The sequence below is a fragment of the Castor canadensis genome, chromosome 6 (genome assembly GCF_047511655.1).
Source record: "Castor canadensis chromosome 6, mCasCan1.hap1v2, whole genome shotgun sequence".
Lineage (NCBI taxonomy): Eukaryota > Metazoa > Chordata > Mammalia > Rodentia > Castoridae > Castor > Castor canadensis.
The window spans coordinates 80,267,379-80,283,374 of NC_133391.1; the positions used below are offsets into that span (position 1 = coordinate 80,267,379).

Here is a 15,996-nt window from a genome sequence, read left to right on the forward strand (position 1 = left end):
CACAGAAGAGCTCTCAAGCATCAGCTATAAGAGGTATTTTCATGGCATTATGCTAATAAAATATTTTAATTTCAAATCTGCTACCACTTTAATTAATTGTGTTAATGATTCAAAGTTAGTCACCAAGAAGAGAAGCATATTTATGCATATAAGTAAGGTCAGTATGATTTGTCTGTATCTCTGACTAGACCATGAGCTTGGGGGGCGGGGGGTGGAGGGGGGGGGGCTGGAGAAGCTTATGAATATTTGCTTCTGCATCTCCCATACCTTCACATCTCCCAACCAAAATCTTGGTTGAAATTAACCAGACTCATATTCTCAATAAAGAATGGCCTCATTTGATATAGAAGTTGCATAAAAGAACCTGGAAGTAGCTGGGTGTCAGTGGCTCACACCTGTATTCCTGGCTGCTCAGGAAGCAGAGATCAGGAGGATTGCAGTTCAAAGCCAGCAGGCAAATAGTTGGTGAGACCCCCAAACCCTTCACAAAAAAGGGCTGGTGGAGTGACTCGAGGTATAGGGCTTAAGTTCAAGCCCCAGTGTCACAAGAAAGAAAAAAGAAAAGAAAAGAAAAGAAAAAAAGAAGAGAAGAGAGAGAAGAGAAGAGAAGAGAAGAGAAGAGAAGAGAAGAGAAGAGAAGAGAAGAGAAGAGAAGAGAAGAGAAGAGAAGAGAAGAGAAGAGAAGAGAAGAGAAGAGAAGAGAAGAGAAGAGAAGAGAAGAGAAGAGAAGAGAAGAGAGAAAAGAAAAGAAAGAAAGAATCTGGAAGTTTAACCCAAGCTTGAGGGGAAAATAAAAAAAGGCAAATGCTTTAAGTCAAACTACAATCAAGTGAACTGATAATTCAAAACAATTTCTTTCAACTTAGATTTGTAATCTAAGTGGAAACTGAACTTTCATCAGAAGCCTTGATCCCATTTCCCCAGAAACCTGCTATCTTTTGAGGGTTGATGAAGAAAGAGCCTGAAGTTTCTTCTCAAGTATAACTTACATCAAAGTTGTTGAGTGCGTATGCCAGTTCTCCTCCTCCAGTGCCCTGGTGCTGAGAGGTATCGTCTGATGCAGTAGCCTGGGCAGCATTGGAAATGCCTGTGACAGCCTGCTGCAGCTGTTTGTATATCAAGTCCCGGTTGGCCTTATAGGCTGCAACATCAGGGTGCTGTAGGCATGCCTGAGATGCAGTATAGAGGATTGGAACATTTTTCTGCAGGATTCCTCTAGCTGCAGCCATCTGGTCACGATGGCCCACATCTTTCAGTTCCTACAAGAATAAAATATGAAATTAGAGGACTCTGTGGATTCTAATCAAATGGAACAGTAACAGTAGCTCTTTTATCATTTTGAGGAATAAATAATATAATGCATGCAAAACACCTCGAACTAAATAAGGTACTAAAAGTTGAAGCATAAAACTTAGTATAATGACCATACAGACACACATTTAAACAGAGTAAGAGTATAAGGATTTATAAGTTACACAAGTTCATTACAAGAGTTTTGTGAAATCTGGGAAAATATACCACATGTATGTATGAACAATACAAATTAACTGAGGATGGGCCCAGATGAGTACACAATTACCCCTCCCACCTCCCAGACCACTTTGGAACACATACTTTCCTTACATAGTAAAATCAATCAATTCAAAGGCCATTATGCCACAATGCTGAGGCTCATGTGCTCCATCATTTCAATCCATGATTACAACATCCTGTACACAGGTGGTCTAAAGTGAAAATATCCTTTTTAATTTCCTATACCCCCTAATTATAATCCAAAGTTAAAAGGATTTGAGGTTTTTTTTTTTAATTGATGGCCGCTATGCTGTAAGGTGAGTGGATAGGCTATGAGACAAATAAGGAATCCCAATAATACTAAATTGGAAAGGAACATTTCCAATACCCCATCATTACTAAAATACTCAAAGAGAGAAAGAAAAAAGGCTAAGACTTTGGTAAATGTGGATGGTCCCCAGAGTGAAAATTTGGGTGATTACTCTGACCTCTAGATTTATTACAATAGTAATTTACATGTGATCATAGAGTTTCAATATTAATGTCACCAACTAAAGTACAAATTTAAACATTTTTAAATGACTATTATATGTGTAAACAAGAGAATACTAACTTAGAAAGGCCAAAATCAATTATTCAATTGAAAGTCTGGCTTACTATTTAATGGCTCATCCTTCTTGATGACTTCCTAATTAAGCAGAGACACCAAATGGCTTCTTTTTTCAGAAATTTCATCTCAGTATGTATTTGAGAGTTTGCATCTTTATTCAAAACTTATATGACAGTTTACTCTTCCTCCCAGAATTCTTTTCTCATTTGGAACCTGAATTTGCAAATAACAGTACACAGCATTCCAAATCCCCTGTAGCACAGTACATTAGGCTAAATATTCAGAAACAGGACTCTGTGGATTTAAAGAATGAGTGACCGTTTCAAGGCTGTGGCTAACATTATGCTTAAATAGCTAGTGCACATGTTCTGTGGGGCATTTTCTAAACATCTAGCCTTCACTGACATCTCAAGGACTAAGTCTTTGAGGGAGACATTTGCCTTTAAATGCTTACACTGTCCTCTGTTTTACAAAATGCTTTGCAATCAGCTCTTCTAAGTATTTACAACCTAGATTAACATAGCATCATATAAAGGTTTCCAGAGATACTCATGGTCACATTCAGTTAATAGGTGCCAGAATAAGTATTCAACATCTGACTTACCTAGGCCGCTGCCTGGGCTGGTAGGATAAATTTCTACTTTTCCAAAATATTACATCAGGCTTAATACTCAAAAATAGGAGCCTATGGATTTATACAACTGGTCATCATTTCAGGACTCAAGTTACAATGAGGGGCTGTAGTTAACCATTATGCCTAAATAGCTGGTAAACATGTTCTGTATGTTCACTATAACATATCTCTATAAGAACCTATTTGCCAAGTATAGGGGAAAAATTGTAATCTATAATGAAAACGACAACTAAATATCATTAGTCTAGCAAATAAAATATTCTTTCTTTAGAGCTGCTTTTGCCTTAGCACACAGAAACTAAATTTTTGTTAAGTAAAGGTTGGAAAATGGAGGTTGGTATGGTGGCTCAAGCCTATAACCTCAGTTACTCAGAAGGCAGGGATCAGAAACACCATGGTTCCAGGCCAGCCCAGGTAAAAAGTTAGCAAGACCCCACTTCAATTAATAAGCAGGGTATGGTGGAGAACATCTGCGATCCCAGCTACATGGGAAGCCAAAGGTAGAAAGACTGAGGTTTGAGGGTGCTCCTGGGCAAAAACATGAGACCCTACCTGAAAAATAACTAAAGCAAAAGGGAGAAGGGGAGCGGGACTATGGCTCAAGTGGTTAGAGGGTCTGCTATCAGTCCCTGGGTTCAAACCTCAGTACAGCAAAGGAAAGAAAAAAAAAAAAAAAGGATAGGAAATGGACAGTTCACTGGGCAGAACTATCATATTAACAATAAATAAAAAGAATCCCTTTCAAGATACACAGTATGGCCGGGTGCCTGTAGCTCACCAGTGGCTCACAACTGTAATCCCAGCTACACAGAAGACAGAGATCAGGATGATCTCCATTAGAAGTTAGCCCAGGCAAAGAGTTCATGAGACCCTATCTCAAAAAACCCCATCACTCAAGGTATAGGCCCTGAGTTCAAACCTCAGTGGTTGGGGGAGGGGAGGAAGATACACAGTATGAATAATCCATATTACTGAGCTATTAAGCAATGTAACAGATTACTTATTACCATACCAATGTATCTGTTCAAGTTTTCAGAAAAATAATCATGCATATCAGAGTTTATAGACTAGCTAAGGAGTAAAAATCATTAAGCTCTTCCAAATATTTCAACAAACTTTCTATATGTAGGTAGAAGGAATTTGAATTAAAGCACTCCACCATGTTGATGAGCCAGAGTTAACAATGTGAAGCAGAAGTGGTCCTCCTTTCAGAAACCAGGCCCACCCTTACCTCTACAATCATTTTTACTCTTTCCTATGGTTGAGTGTGTCACCTCAAAGGTTACATGCTGAAAACAATTTCCAAAGTCATGTTAATAATATTTGCAGATGAGGCCTTCGGGAGGTAATTAGGATTCAAAAAGGTCATGAAGGTGGGGCCCTCATAATGGCGCTAGTGACTTTATAAAAAGAGGAAGAAACCAGAGCACTGTCTAGCCAAGTGATACCCTATGACATATTACAATGCAGTAAGAAAGCCCAGTAAGATGCTAAGTAAATATTGGCATCTTGTCCTTGTATATACCACCCTCCAGAACCCTAAGCTCAATAAACATCTATTCTTTTAAATTACCCAATCTGCAATATTCAGTTAGCACAACAGAAAATGAACTAAGATACCCATACAGTCAAAGTAGAGCCTGGAAGCTAATAAGAATGCAATGCTTCTAGTCACAAACAATATTTTAGCACAAGAAAATAACAGACTAGAACTACATTTAGAATCCCATTCCAGGATTGATCTGCAGTAGAGTAAGTAGTGCATTCACTAATTAAACAAAATAGTTCTTGAGCACTACTAAATCTAGGCAATGTTCTAGGTACTAGGGCTTATAAGAATAACTAGAACAGACAAAATTCCTGTCTTTGAACCAGACAGTTTAGGTTAAATTCCTAGCTCTACCTCTTACTAAATGAATAGCTTTATCAGATTACTTAGCCTCTCTGTGCTACAATTCCTTCATCTAAATTAAAATGGTGAGCAGTTGTAGTAACTGCCTTATACTATTTTGTAAATATTAAATTGTATTTGCTTATAAAAAGATTACAACAGCATTTGGAACATAAATACTTGTCTATTTATTATCACTTTCAACAACCACACAATATCCTAGAAAAACTTCAAGAACAAAAAAGTAAATTCCAGAAAGCCTGTGGCCCTTATGAGGTTTTTCTTAATGGATAGCTACTGTTAAATTACACAAGGGCAACTAAAGGAGCCAATAAATGTATTACATCTAAATACCTGAGTGAATACTCCCTTTTCAGGAATAAAATTGTTTGCAAAGATGAGAGGTTCGATGAGGAGACAAATTGTTACATAACATGCCTAGAGAAGAAGAAAAAATGAAAACAGACCAAGATGCTAAGCATACAAAAATGAAAGAAAATATACAGTACAGGGAAACATGACAAGGGGACCAGTGGGCAGTACCCAAATGAAGATGAGTATGGAAGTCCCTGGAATAAAATTTCCAACAGGACAAAATGAGTAGAAGTTTAAATTCCCACGAAAAACATTAGCTTATAGAAATACACATGAAAACCCAGGTCTTAAAAAAAGGCTATTTTGTGAACAATAGGCTCACGGGAGCCCCAAACTAGCTTACTTAATTGATTTTCTTATAAAAAACCAAGGCTTAAGGAATTAGGCAAAACAAAGCTGGGAATACAGCTCTATGGTAAACTGGAACTGCCTAGAAGATATGTGCAAACTACAAGGGGACAAGAAGCAGACACAGTCACCAGCCCAGGGAGCAAATTGTGTGGAGAGTGCAATATCTTTTAGTCACCCAAGGAAACCAGCAGAGAAGAGGCTTGTGAATTAAAAGCTCAGCTTCCCCACTCCTAGCTCTTCTGATTTCCTGCTTATGCTCCCACAGGCCAAATCTAAACAGGAGCCACATGGCAAAGAATTCTATGAATCCCTCTAGACAAATTAGGTTCCTAGGGCAGAGAACAGGTAAACAAGGGTAGAAAACAGATATGGAGGGACAAAAAGATGATCCAGCATGTATGTAATGACACCAAGATTTCTGTGACAACTTATTTCAAAAATGTTTGGCATTTACTGCTAATTTTTCTTAATACACAAGGAGCTCTCAGTAGATTCGTGGCACACAGAATTAAAACTCAGGCAGCATTACTTTCAAATAAGCTTCTCCAAATACACACAAAATATATGTTTACTTATTCCGTAATTTTAAACTGATAGGACTATAGCTCAGAGTTAGAGTGCATGCCTAGCACAAGACCCTGGGTTCAATGCCCAGCACCACACCACAACAACAGCATGGACACAACCCACCATTTTACAAAGATGTAAAATAGTGTCAGTCTAAATGTTCCTACTTTTCCTAAATAACAGTGAGTCTTCATAAACCAAGATCAAAGTAGGTTTACAAGACAGCAGTACCATTCACCAAATTTTATTTTTTAAATATAACTTAACATTTATTTCACTTACTCAAATGAGAATTTATATTAAGAATATTAAGTAAAATAAATTATAAACATAATTTGGCCATCGTACCATATTTCTACAATTACCATTCTATTAAACAAGTTCTTCCAGGATCAGTCAGCCCCAGGGGAAAAAAAAATACTGCTAATAGATGATATGACAGAGATTAAGCCAACACAAGAATAAATGATAAAAGCACACTAAGTCCATGCTAACTAAATTATCAGGCAGTACAGCAAATTTAGCTATAAAATTATTAACTACTAGAAATGCAAAAGTAAGATTTCATATGTACTCGGTTAGTATAATCTTACCTTATAAATTGAAATATGAGCAATAAACTACTACTACTCACCAAAGGCTGGGGGGGATGAAGAAGGGGGCCCTTAGTGCCTGGCATCATATTAAGTACTGAACACATATTATTAAATTTAATCCTCAACTCTAATTTTATTCTAATATAAATATACTCAAATAATTAGGAGGTCTTGAAGGCTGAGGCTGTTATATATTAGACACTTATAGTATTTACAACTACCTCTCCTTAAAATGAAAAAAGTCTACAGCAGTTGTAGTAGGTTACAACTCAATCCATTCCCCCACTCCTACCTCCAACTACACTTTTTTCTGTCTATGAAGAGTATTTATTGGGTATTCCCAATAAAAAAACTACCCTTATCCTAGAGCAAAAGGTTTGTCTTGATTATTCTGAGTTACTCATGGTAACTTCTTTCCTCTTAAAATAAGGGAACAGGCATGTAATACAATTTAGATTTAGGGTTAAGTCTACTAAGGGCTTCAGGATTGTTTGCATATAAAGACATATGCAAAAAATTCCCTCTTTTCCTCACTGGACATACTGATGTGTGCAAATATTATATTTAGAGTTTCTGCAGCCATCTAGTGTCGGGGACACTGAAGGTGTCACTGCTGAAAAAGAACCTGGATTCTTTTTTTTTTTTTGGTGGTACTGAAGTTTGAACTAGGCCCCTCATGCTTCCTAGACAGGTGTTCTACCACTTGGGCCACTCCACCAGCCCAAGAACCTGTATTCCTAATGAAAGGGCAAAGCTACAATATTTAACCCAGAAGTATCTTAACCTAACTTAGGACTTCTTATTAATGAGAATTTAAAACCCTACTGTTCCAACAGTCTAGGAGCTGAGTTTTCTGTGTACTACATCACCAAGTATCCTAACATGAGTATTGGCTAACAATAGTAACAAATCAGCTTTCCAGGGATTGTTTTAAATTAAGGATTAAAAGTGGCCAAATGTTAGTGGCTCATACCTACAATCCTAGCTAATTGGGAGGCTGAGATCAGGAGGATCACAGTTCAAGAACAGCTTGGGCAAACAGTTCAAGAGACTCCATCTCCAAAATAACCAGAGCAAAATGGACTGGAAGTGTGGTTCAAGCAGTAGAGTGTCTACTTTGCAACCATGAAGTCCAGAGTTCAAACCCTCCCTGCAAAATAACACACCTAAAACATACAGCATACAACAGGAAGAGCACAGGAAGAATTTCAAAGCACTACAAAAGCAAAAATACCAAAGGGTTATTGGAGCTGAGAAAAATGAGAACACTGAGCCACATGCCACACAACAGAAACTACTAGTAATGATTAATAAGAACCACACAAAAAGTGACAAAATATGGGACCAGTGGTAGGGCACTGTACTTTTTGACACATAGATAATTTTATTACCTTTTAAATTGTTCAGGTTTTTTAAAGATCTGAATTAAATGCAGGTTAATTCTTGAACAAGCATAACACAGGCAAACCACCTCTCCAGACAATACCTTCATCAAAACAGGAACATAATATGAATGCAACCTAAGTATAGCTTTGTTAACATCACAATACTGAAAAGATACCTCTTAAAGTGTTTTAATGGAACTATATGAACAGAGGAAAGTAACAAACAACCCCTTCAGAAAACTTAGGTAAAATGGGTTTTTCCCATTAGATAATAAACTTTAAAATATCCCCAAATAATGACTGTACCTGTTGTCTTTTAGCTGCCATAATGTTCAGTTTATCTACTTCTGGTTTCAGGGCTTTATACTGTATTCCTAAGTCTTGTTCATTACCAGCATTCCTCAGTTTCAAGATACCATCTTCCACCTATAAAAACGCAACCCCCCAAAAAACAAAAATTCTGAACCACAAAGTCTATACATAAAGAGGTCTGCACATACAGAATTTTATTTTATTCCTTTTAACAGCTATTCAGAAAGTAATTAATCCAAACTTAGAAAGCAAGGCCTTCCTGGTACATGGGTGCTTCAGGAAGTGGGAAGGACATTAGCATACTGGCCTATATCTAAAAATGGATAATTCAATATGTCTTGGTTTCTCAATCATAGAACTCTATTAATACAAGAAAATGTCTAATCACCACTGCAAAAAGATAAGAGTCAAAACAATACCTTTGTTACAAGCTCTTCATTAGAACAGATACAACATTGGCTCACAGTAGAGTCTGTATCATACACACTTGGAATAGAGGAGTAAGTGGAAATTAAAAAAACAACAACAACCCTGGTCTATTTAGATTAATCTAGTTTAAAACCAAACTAAATCCTAAGGAATGCTGAGTAAAGTATGGCCAGAATCAGCTTAACAGTAATACAAAGACCAAATTATAGACATAGGCCTGTACTTACAACTTTCAGCTGAACAAGTAATTTGTAGACATCTGCCATGTCAGCCAAAATCAGCAGCCGGGTAACAGCAGAGAGTAAAGCTCGGGCTGCCCGAACCATGTTGCCTCGCTTCACAGAAGAACAAGGATCATCTGCAAACTCTCCGGCAGCACTCTTCATCAAATCTCCTGTTTTATAAAGTTTAAAAAAAGAAGAAGAATCAGCAGGGATTAACCCTAATTGATCTACATTCTAAAAAAAGAACAATAGTTCAAACTCTATGTATTTTACACAGAGATTTGTTTATTCATGTTTGTTACTTATTTTTCATTTGTTTGTTTCATAACTCTCACATAAGCAGGCATCATCAAATAATACTGATAAAAGTATATTATCCAGGAAATAACCTGGGCCCTATGTAACAAAAGACTTTAAAAACACTTCTTTGCTTTGACCTAATGATAATACTCCTTTCCAGAAAGATTATATAATTTCCTAAAAACAGTAAATAAATAAATAAAATAAAGATGAGGGGCTTAGTTCAAGTGGTAGAGCACTTGCCTACCACACTAGTGGCCCTGAGTTCAAATATCAAAAAATAAATAAATAAAATCCACGATGTGAATGGGTGAAAAAGACTAATGTAATCATTTAACTTCACACTCACAGAATACAGAAATACACCATTAAGTAGGACCACCATACTTCTTTAACCATCCCAACTGCCTAATATGAACTAACAAAGACAAACATACTCTGATATATGAAAACTCAAGAGTTCAGCAACTGACTTGTTCATTTCCCTCAGAGTAAAACAATGGTATCTGGGCATGATGGAACACACCTGTATCACAGTACTCAGTGGCTGAGGTAGAGAATCATGAGTTCAAAGTCAGCTTGGGCAACATAGCAAGACCCTATCCAAAAAAAAAAAACCAGTGTGGTGATACATGTCTATAATTCAAGCAATAGGGAGACTGAGTCTGAAGGACGGTAAGTCCAGGTTACATAACAAGATCATTTAAATAAACAAACAGCCAAGCACAGTGGCTCACACCTGTGATCCTAGCTACTTAACAGGCTGAGATTGGGAGGGTCAAAGTTCAAGGCCAGCCTGGGCAAACAGTTCAAGAGAGCCCATTTCCAAAATAACCAGAGCAAAATGGACTGGAGGTGTGGCTCAAGCAGTAGAGCACTGGCTTTATAAACATGAAGCTCTGACCTCAAACGCTAGTTCCATCATAAATAAATAAAATAATCAAGCAAGAAGTAACAGAGGGCTTAGAGGCCCTGTGTTCAAGCCCCTAAACCAAAAAAAAAAAAAAGGTACCACTAGGTTACAATCTGCCTCTTCAATTATTCTATACTTATAAAAAGTTTCTATTATAAATAGGTATTATCTTAATCAAAAAGTTAAGCTAAAAATACAAAACAAAATTTTACCACAGTTATTAAAATATACAATACTGAGTTCAAAAATTTACTTGTAAAAATTCTTGGAAATTAATATAAATTATATGTGTCATTTGTTTTATGGATAATAATTTTGGGTACCTATTACTACCTCTTTTCTGATAGCTAGAAGCAAGTAAAGGACAAAGGGCTATGTCTTGTCCACTAGTTTTCTGGCAGTGCCTATATGGTAACTATATCTGGATTCCTGAAAAAACAAAAACAAAAACCCTTCCTTCCTTGGCTGAGTGTGTTCACTTTAGGTTAAGCCAAAAGGCCATTAACTCACTCATCTCCTCCATGATTTTAAGAGAAGTCTATTTTTCAACAGACCTACCAAATTTCTCCTACCAACTTTAGTTGCACAATATGAGCTTATAAAAGAAAAAAAAGTTACATTCATCTCAGATTCATATTAATTAGGTTTAGAAGCACTGCAGAGTACTAACAGTAAAGATAAGCCCTAGATATTTGTCGGGTCAGAAACACCTCTTTAAAAATATATTCATTAAAAGGTTTTCTCTGGCTCTATTAACATAGTCTTCTCTTATATGTTCAGAAAGATAAAACATATCACAATCATTATGTGGATTCATAATATTAACAATAATTATTTCATGGTATTTTAAAATATGGAGTGTGGGGTACAGTGCTTCACACATCCAAAAGGCTAAGGCAGGAGGATCTCCAGTTCGGAGCTAGCCTAGGCTACATAAAGAGACCTGGGAAGGAGGGAAGCAAGAAGGGAGGCAGGAAGGCAGGGAGGCTAGAAGGCAGGAAGGAACAGGACTACACCAGCATATACCAGCATATTGACAAGAGTTTACCAAAAGATAGTATGGCCTGATGAATGATTATTTTCTGTTTTTGTTTTTTAACTTTCTATAGTAAGGGCTAAATGGCTCAAGTAGAACTCCGGGCCTGGCAAGTACAAACCCAGTACAACCAAAAAAACAAAGCAAAAAACCCACTTTCTACAATATACTTTTGAAGAAAAAAGGTTTTTAAATGATGACAGTTAAAAAATATCTTTAGCCAGGCACCAGTGGCTCACATCTGTAATCCTAGCTACTAGAGGCAAAGATCAGCAGGATCACAGTTCAAATCCAGCCTGGGCAAATAGTTCATGAGACCCTATCTCGAAAAACCCTATCACAGAAAACTGGGCTGGTGGAGTGGCTCAAGGTGAAGGCCCTGAATTTAAGACCTAGTACCACAAACAAACAAAAAAATATTTGTCATGTGTTCAATACATAAAACTCAGGTTTAAATTTTCTTTTTTCCAAAGTTTAAACATATTTATTGTTACCAGTTTGTTGTAAAAATGAAAAAAGTAAAACATTAGCACACATTAAGAAAAAATTTAGGGGGGAGGGGTTAGTATGGGCATTTGAATTCAGGGCTTCAGGCTTGCTAGGTAGACACTCTATCACTTGAGCCCCACTGCCAGCCTATAATTTTTTTTTTAACTCTATAATATCAGCTATCTTGAGTGGCTTATCCAAAATGTGGGTAAAACCATGTGGCAATGTAGGTACCTGCAACTCCAATGCCATTGTTTTCAGTTTCTGTTTACAGTTAATACAGGGTAGGAGGTTCAACTATTGTAGACCCTTTAGGTACACGTTTCTAAAAGAGAACATTTTATGAGAACATATTGTTTGTTATCAACTGCCAAATCCAAAAGAAAAGATATGTGTTTTGCAAAACAGCAAAAACAGCCCTACATTAAAATGACAGATACTTCCAGGTGAACAGTTAAGTGTTATCAACATCTTAAATATTATTCATTTCAGGATCAGCTTCAAGGCAATTCAGGAATTCTGGCTCCCCTCAATTCCCAGATGACCTTACTCAAGTCTCTTTGTTCTCTTTAACTATGGAAACTTCCTTCTCAGTTATCACACACTTGCTAACAATGCCAGACTTCAGCGCTTTAAATATTTTTTATTCTATTTATCATACTCCTTAAAAATTGTAAAAGTGAATAAACCTCTAACCATGACAACAGTAAAGAGAAGTCTTGTACTTGGAAGGCAGAGGCAAGAGGACTGTAAGTTCAAGGCTAGGTGGGGGTAGAGGGTGGGAGTGAAAGCTTAAAGAGAAGTCTTCAGTTTGCAAGTGCAAAATAATGCACTTAAGTCATATTATTCAATGGAAGATATTATACAGCCACTAAAAATTATGTTGTAGGAAAATATATTTACTGGATCCCAAACATCTTACATTATCACAAGAGTGAAAATGTGAATGATACAATCAGATATAATTTATTTCTACCCAGGGAAAATAAACTGCAAGAATTTAGGTAAAAATGTTAACCAGAGAGTTCATCTATGAGCTACAAAATTTTAGGTCATTTTTATTTTTCTTTTTGCTTTTACTATCAAAACACATTTTCACTGCAAAAACTTTCATTAATTCTGTTGTTATTGTTCTGCCCAGGCAATAGCCAGAGGACAAAAAAAGGGAGCAGGCAATCAACATCACAGGAAAACTTGTTTATCAATTGTCCTAAACTTAATTTTAGCCTCTTTTTACATAAGCCATAGGTCTGAGTACCTAAAATTTTCCCATCTCAGGATTCCTAGTTATTAAACAAACAAGCAAGCAAGCAGGGCTTGATAGAACATACCTATAACTCCAGCGCTCATGAGGCTGAAGCAAGAGGATTCCAAGTTCAAGGCCAGCCTAGGCTACATATTGAAAAATATGTATGTATGTATATATATATATATATATAAACTTCATCTTAAATGTTCATTCCTTGGATTGACTTTCACAAGTTTTGTAGGTTAAAAAAAAGAAAAGGAATCCCACGAAGTTTTCTTAAAAGTAACTGTAGGCAATTCTTTCTATGGTGTATTATATAGGGCTTGAGGTTTTTGCCAAATATTTCCATATACATATTTAAGCTGCTGGGTATGGAACCCAGAGCTTCATGCATGCTAGGCACTACCACTGAACCAGAACCCCAGCCCTCCTAACTTCTAAAAATTAATTTGAGTGTTTCAGCTCCACTGATAAACAATTTTTTTATCAAAATTGTCTCGCTGTATAGCCCAGGCTGGCCTCAAACTCATGATCTTCCTGCCTCAGCTTCCCCAGTGCTAGAGATACAGGTGTATGCCATCATGCCCAGCACAAATCTACTTTATCCCAAATTCCCTCAAATATATCTCATTTAGGGATCTCACCAAAAAGTGTTAAGCTATTTTCATGGATTATTATCATTGACAGACTCTCACTTTAAAAAAAATAACAATAAATGACAGGACCAAGACTTCACAAAATTATGTGCTAACTTCAAGATAACATTGTTAAGGGGATTGGACTATGAGCACATGATAAAAGCGAGAGCACACAAGGTAGGGATGAGGATAGGTAAGACACCTAAAAAACTAGCTAGCATTTGTTGCCCTTAACGCAGAGAAACTAAAGCAGATACCTCAAAGCAACTGAGGCCAATAGGAAAAGGGGAACAGGTACTAGAGAAAAGGTTAGATCAAAAAGAATTAACCTAGAAGGTAACACCCACGCACAGGAAATCAATGTGAGTCAATGCCCTGTATAGCTATCCTTATCTCAACCAGCAAAAACTCTTGTTCCTTCCTATTATTGCTTATACTCTCTCTACAACAAGATCAGAAATAAAGGCAAAATAGTTTCTGCTGGGTATTGGGGGGGGGCAGAGGGAGGGGGCGGAGTGGATGGTAAGGGAGGGGGTGGGGGCAGTGGGGAGAAATGAACCAATCCTTGTATGCACATATGAATAATAAAAGAAAAATGAAAAAAAAAAAGATAACATTGTTATACCTATTTTCTACCTCATCCTATTCCCCCCTTACCCTAAAATTTTAATTAAGTTTCCATTATTTCATAATGAAATAACACAACTGTTAATGAAGATAAACTGGCAATATAGTTCGTAACACAGTCCTTCTGGGAAGGAACCAAATGGTAGTATATATCTGGCATAACCAACATACCCCGTGACATGAAGGTGAATCTGAATAAAACACACCATCCTCTCCACCTTCACTCTTCCTTTCATCATTGGAGGACATTTGTCAAAAAAATCTCAGGTCCCTAGATAATACACCACAGTTATAGAAAAACAGATCATGAAACAAACTTTCTAGGCACCTCTTCTTTGTTTAATCCACAAAACTTCATCTTTTGTGAAAGGCAATCCAAGGAATAAACATTTAATACCAAGTTATTTAAATCGGAATCAGCAGAACCTAGAAAAACCTCTATCTTCTCTCCTTTTCACCTCCTGGGGGCAAGGAAAGGAACTTTAACAGTCCCGTTTTCAAATTGACAGAATGATTAAAAAAAAAAAAAATCAAAATAGGGTACCACACATATTCATGTTCTCATTTTCCTTACTAATTCAAGTGTGCCCTGCTGCTATTCAGAAACACTCCAAAGAAAGAACTTACTTCCTAATTACACATTCAAATAAATGCATAAAATGCATTTCAACTTGGAATCATTTTCTTAAGAAATTAACTAGTAAAAATCAAGTTACTGAAACATCATGATTGAAGTCATGCCAAAGCCAAAATTTTAATATGTAAGGTAACTTCCCCCATTACATTGTACAAGTATATTAAGGCAGTAATATTACCCACTGTAACTTAAAAGTATTTCTATACCAATTAGTGTTATTTTTGTGAATTTAACAACACAGTATTTAAAAAAAAAAAGAGTAGCAGTTTCAAAATGACAGGAAACATTAGAATTTAACAACTTCACTCTTCTTTCCTCACTTCCAAACTAGTTTAGTTACACTAGCACTTGAATCTCTACAAAAGTAGCATATGCTCACACAAGGGTAGTAATCCAGAAGCAGACAGCAACCTTGACACATCCCAAGTCAAAGAAAGCCTCCACTCTAGAGACATACAGTTTAAGCCAGACAACTTTAAGACATAAAACTCTCAGATGACACCCAGTTAATGATTTTCCAGAATTTATATTTTTCTTTTCCTGCTCAAGTTAAAGAGCAAGAGAAAATGGATTAAATGGTGAAACTGGAGGTAAGAGTGTCAATAATGAACAATTGTTTTTATTAGTATTAGCTTTCAGAAACATATGAAGGGCAAAACTTTTGAGTTTAAACCCCATTACTGCCAAAGAAAAAACTAAGAAAGGGAAAAAAATGAGGAGAAAACTGGAAGAAAATTCTACACAAACAGTAAGGGGAAAAGGGAAGACAACAAATGGTAAGCCAGAACTCAAAGCAAAAATACTAGAAAAATCACCTGAATTTTTATTAGATTTAATGACATATTACACTAATCTGAAAGCCTAACTGACTTAACTTTAACCTTTTCTGAAATGTTAAATGTTTTCCTGTTAAGGCAATTCCAAGAACATCCTTAACACATTTTAAAACCCATGCTCAACACTCCAAAATAGAAACGCTTGTCATTTTCCTCCTGTGAAAAATCAGAGTCCATATGTATGATCAAGCTCATGATCTCAACCTGATTAAAACCACACTAACCAAGTTAGAAAGACGAGAATGCAAACTCTCTCCACACACCCACACAAAGTTCCTCAAGGCTTTAAGTCTTCACATCATGAACTCGGCAAACCCAGACTTCACTCTGCCTCCTGTCTATCTCTCAAATCCCACTCAGTCATTCACAGTTGCTTTGTCCTGAT

The 15,996-nt window shown here is 36.6% G+C and overlaps 1 protein-coding gene across 1 annotated transcript in view; it reads right to left on the reverse strand.

The window, feature by feature from the left end:
* Positions 1-15,996, reverse strand: part of Ctnna1 (catenin alpha 1) — a 146,790-nt gene that overhangs the window by 90,683 nt on the left and 40,111 nt on the right. Inside the window, exons 4-6 of the mRNA XM_020156099.2 lie at positions 8,890-9,056; positions 8,228-8,347; positions 990-1,259 (exon numbers count right to left, since the gene is read on the reverse strand). Coding sequence (XP_020011688.1) covers positions 990-1,259; positions 8,228-8,347; positions 8,890-9,056 — 557 coding nt within the window. The remainder of the gene's footprint in view (positions 1-989; positions 1,260-8,227; positions 8,348-8,889; positions 9,057-15,996) is intronic.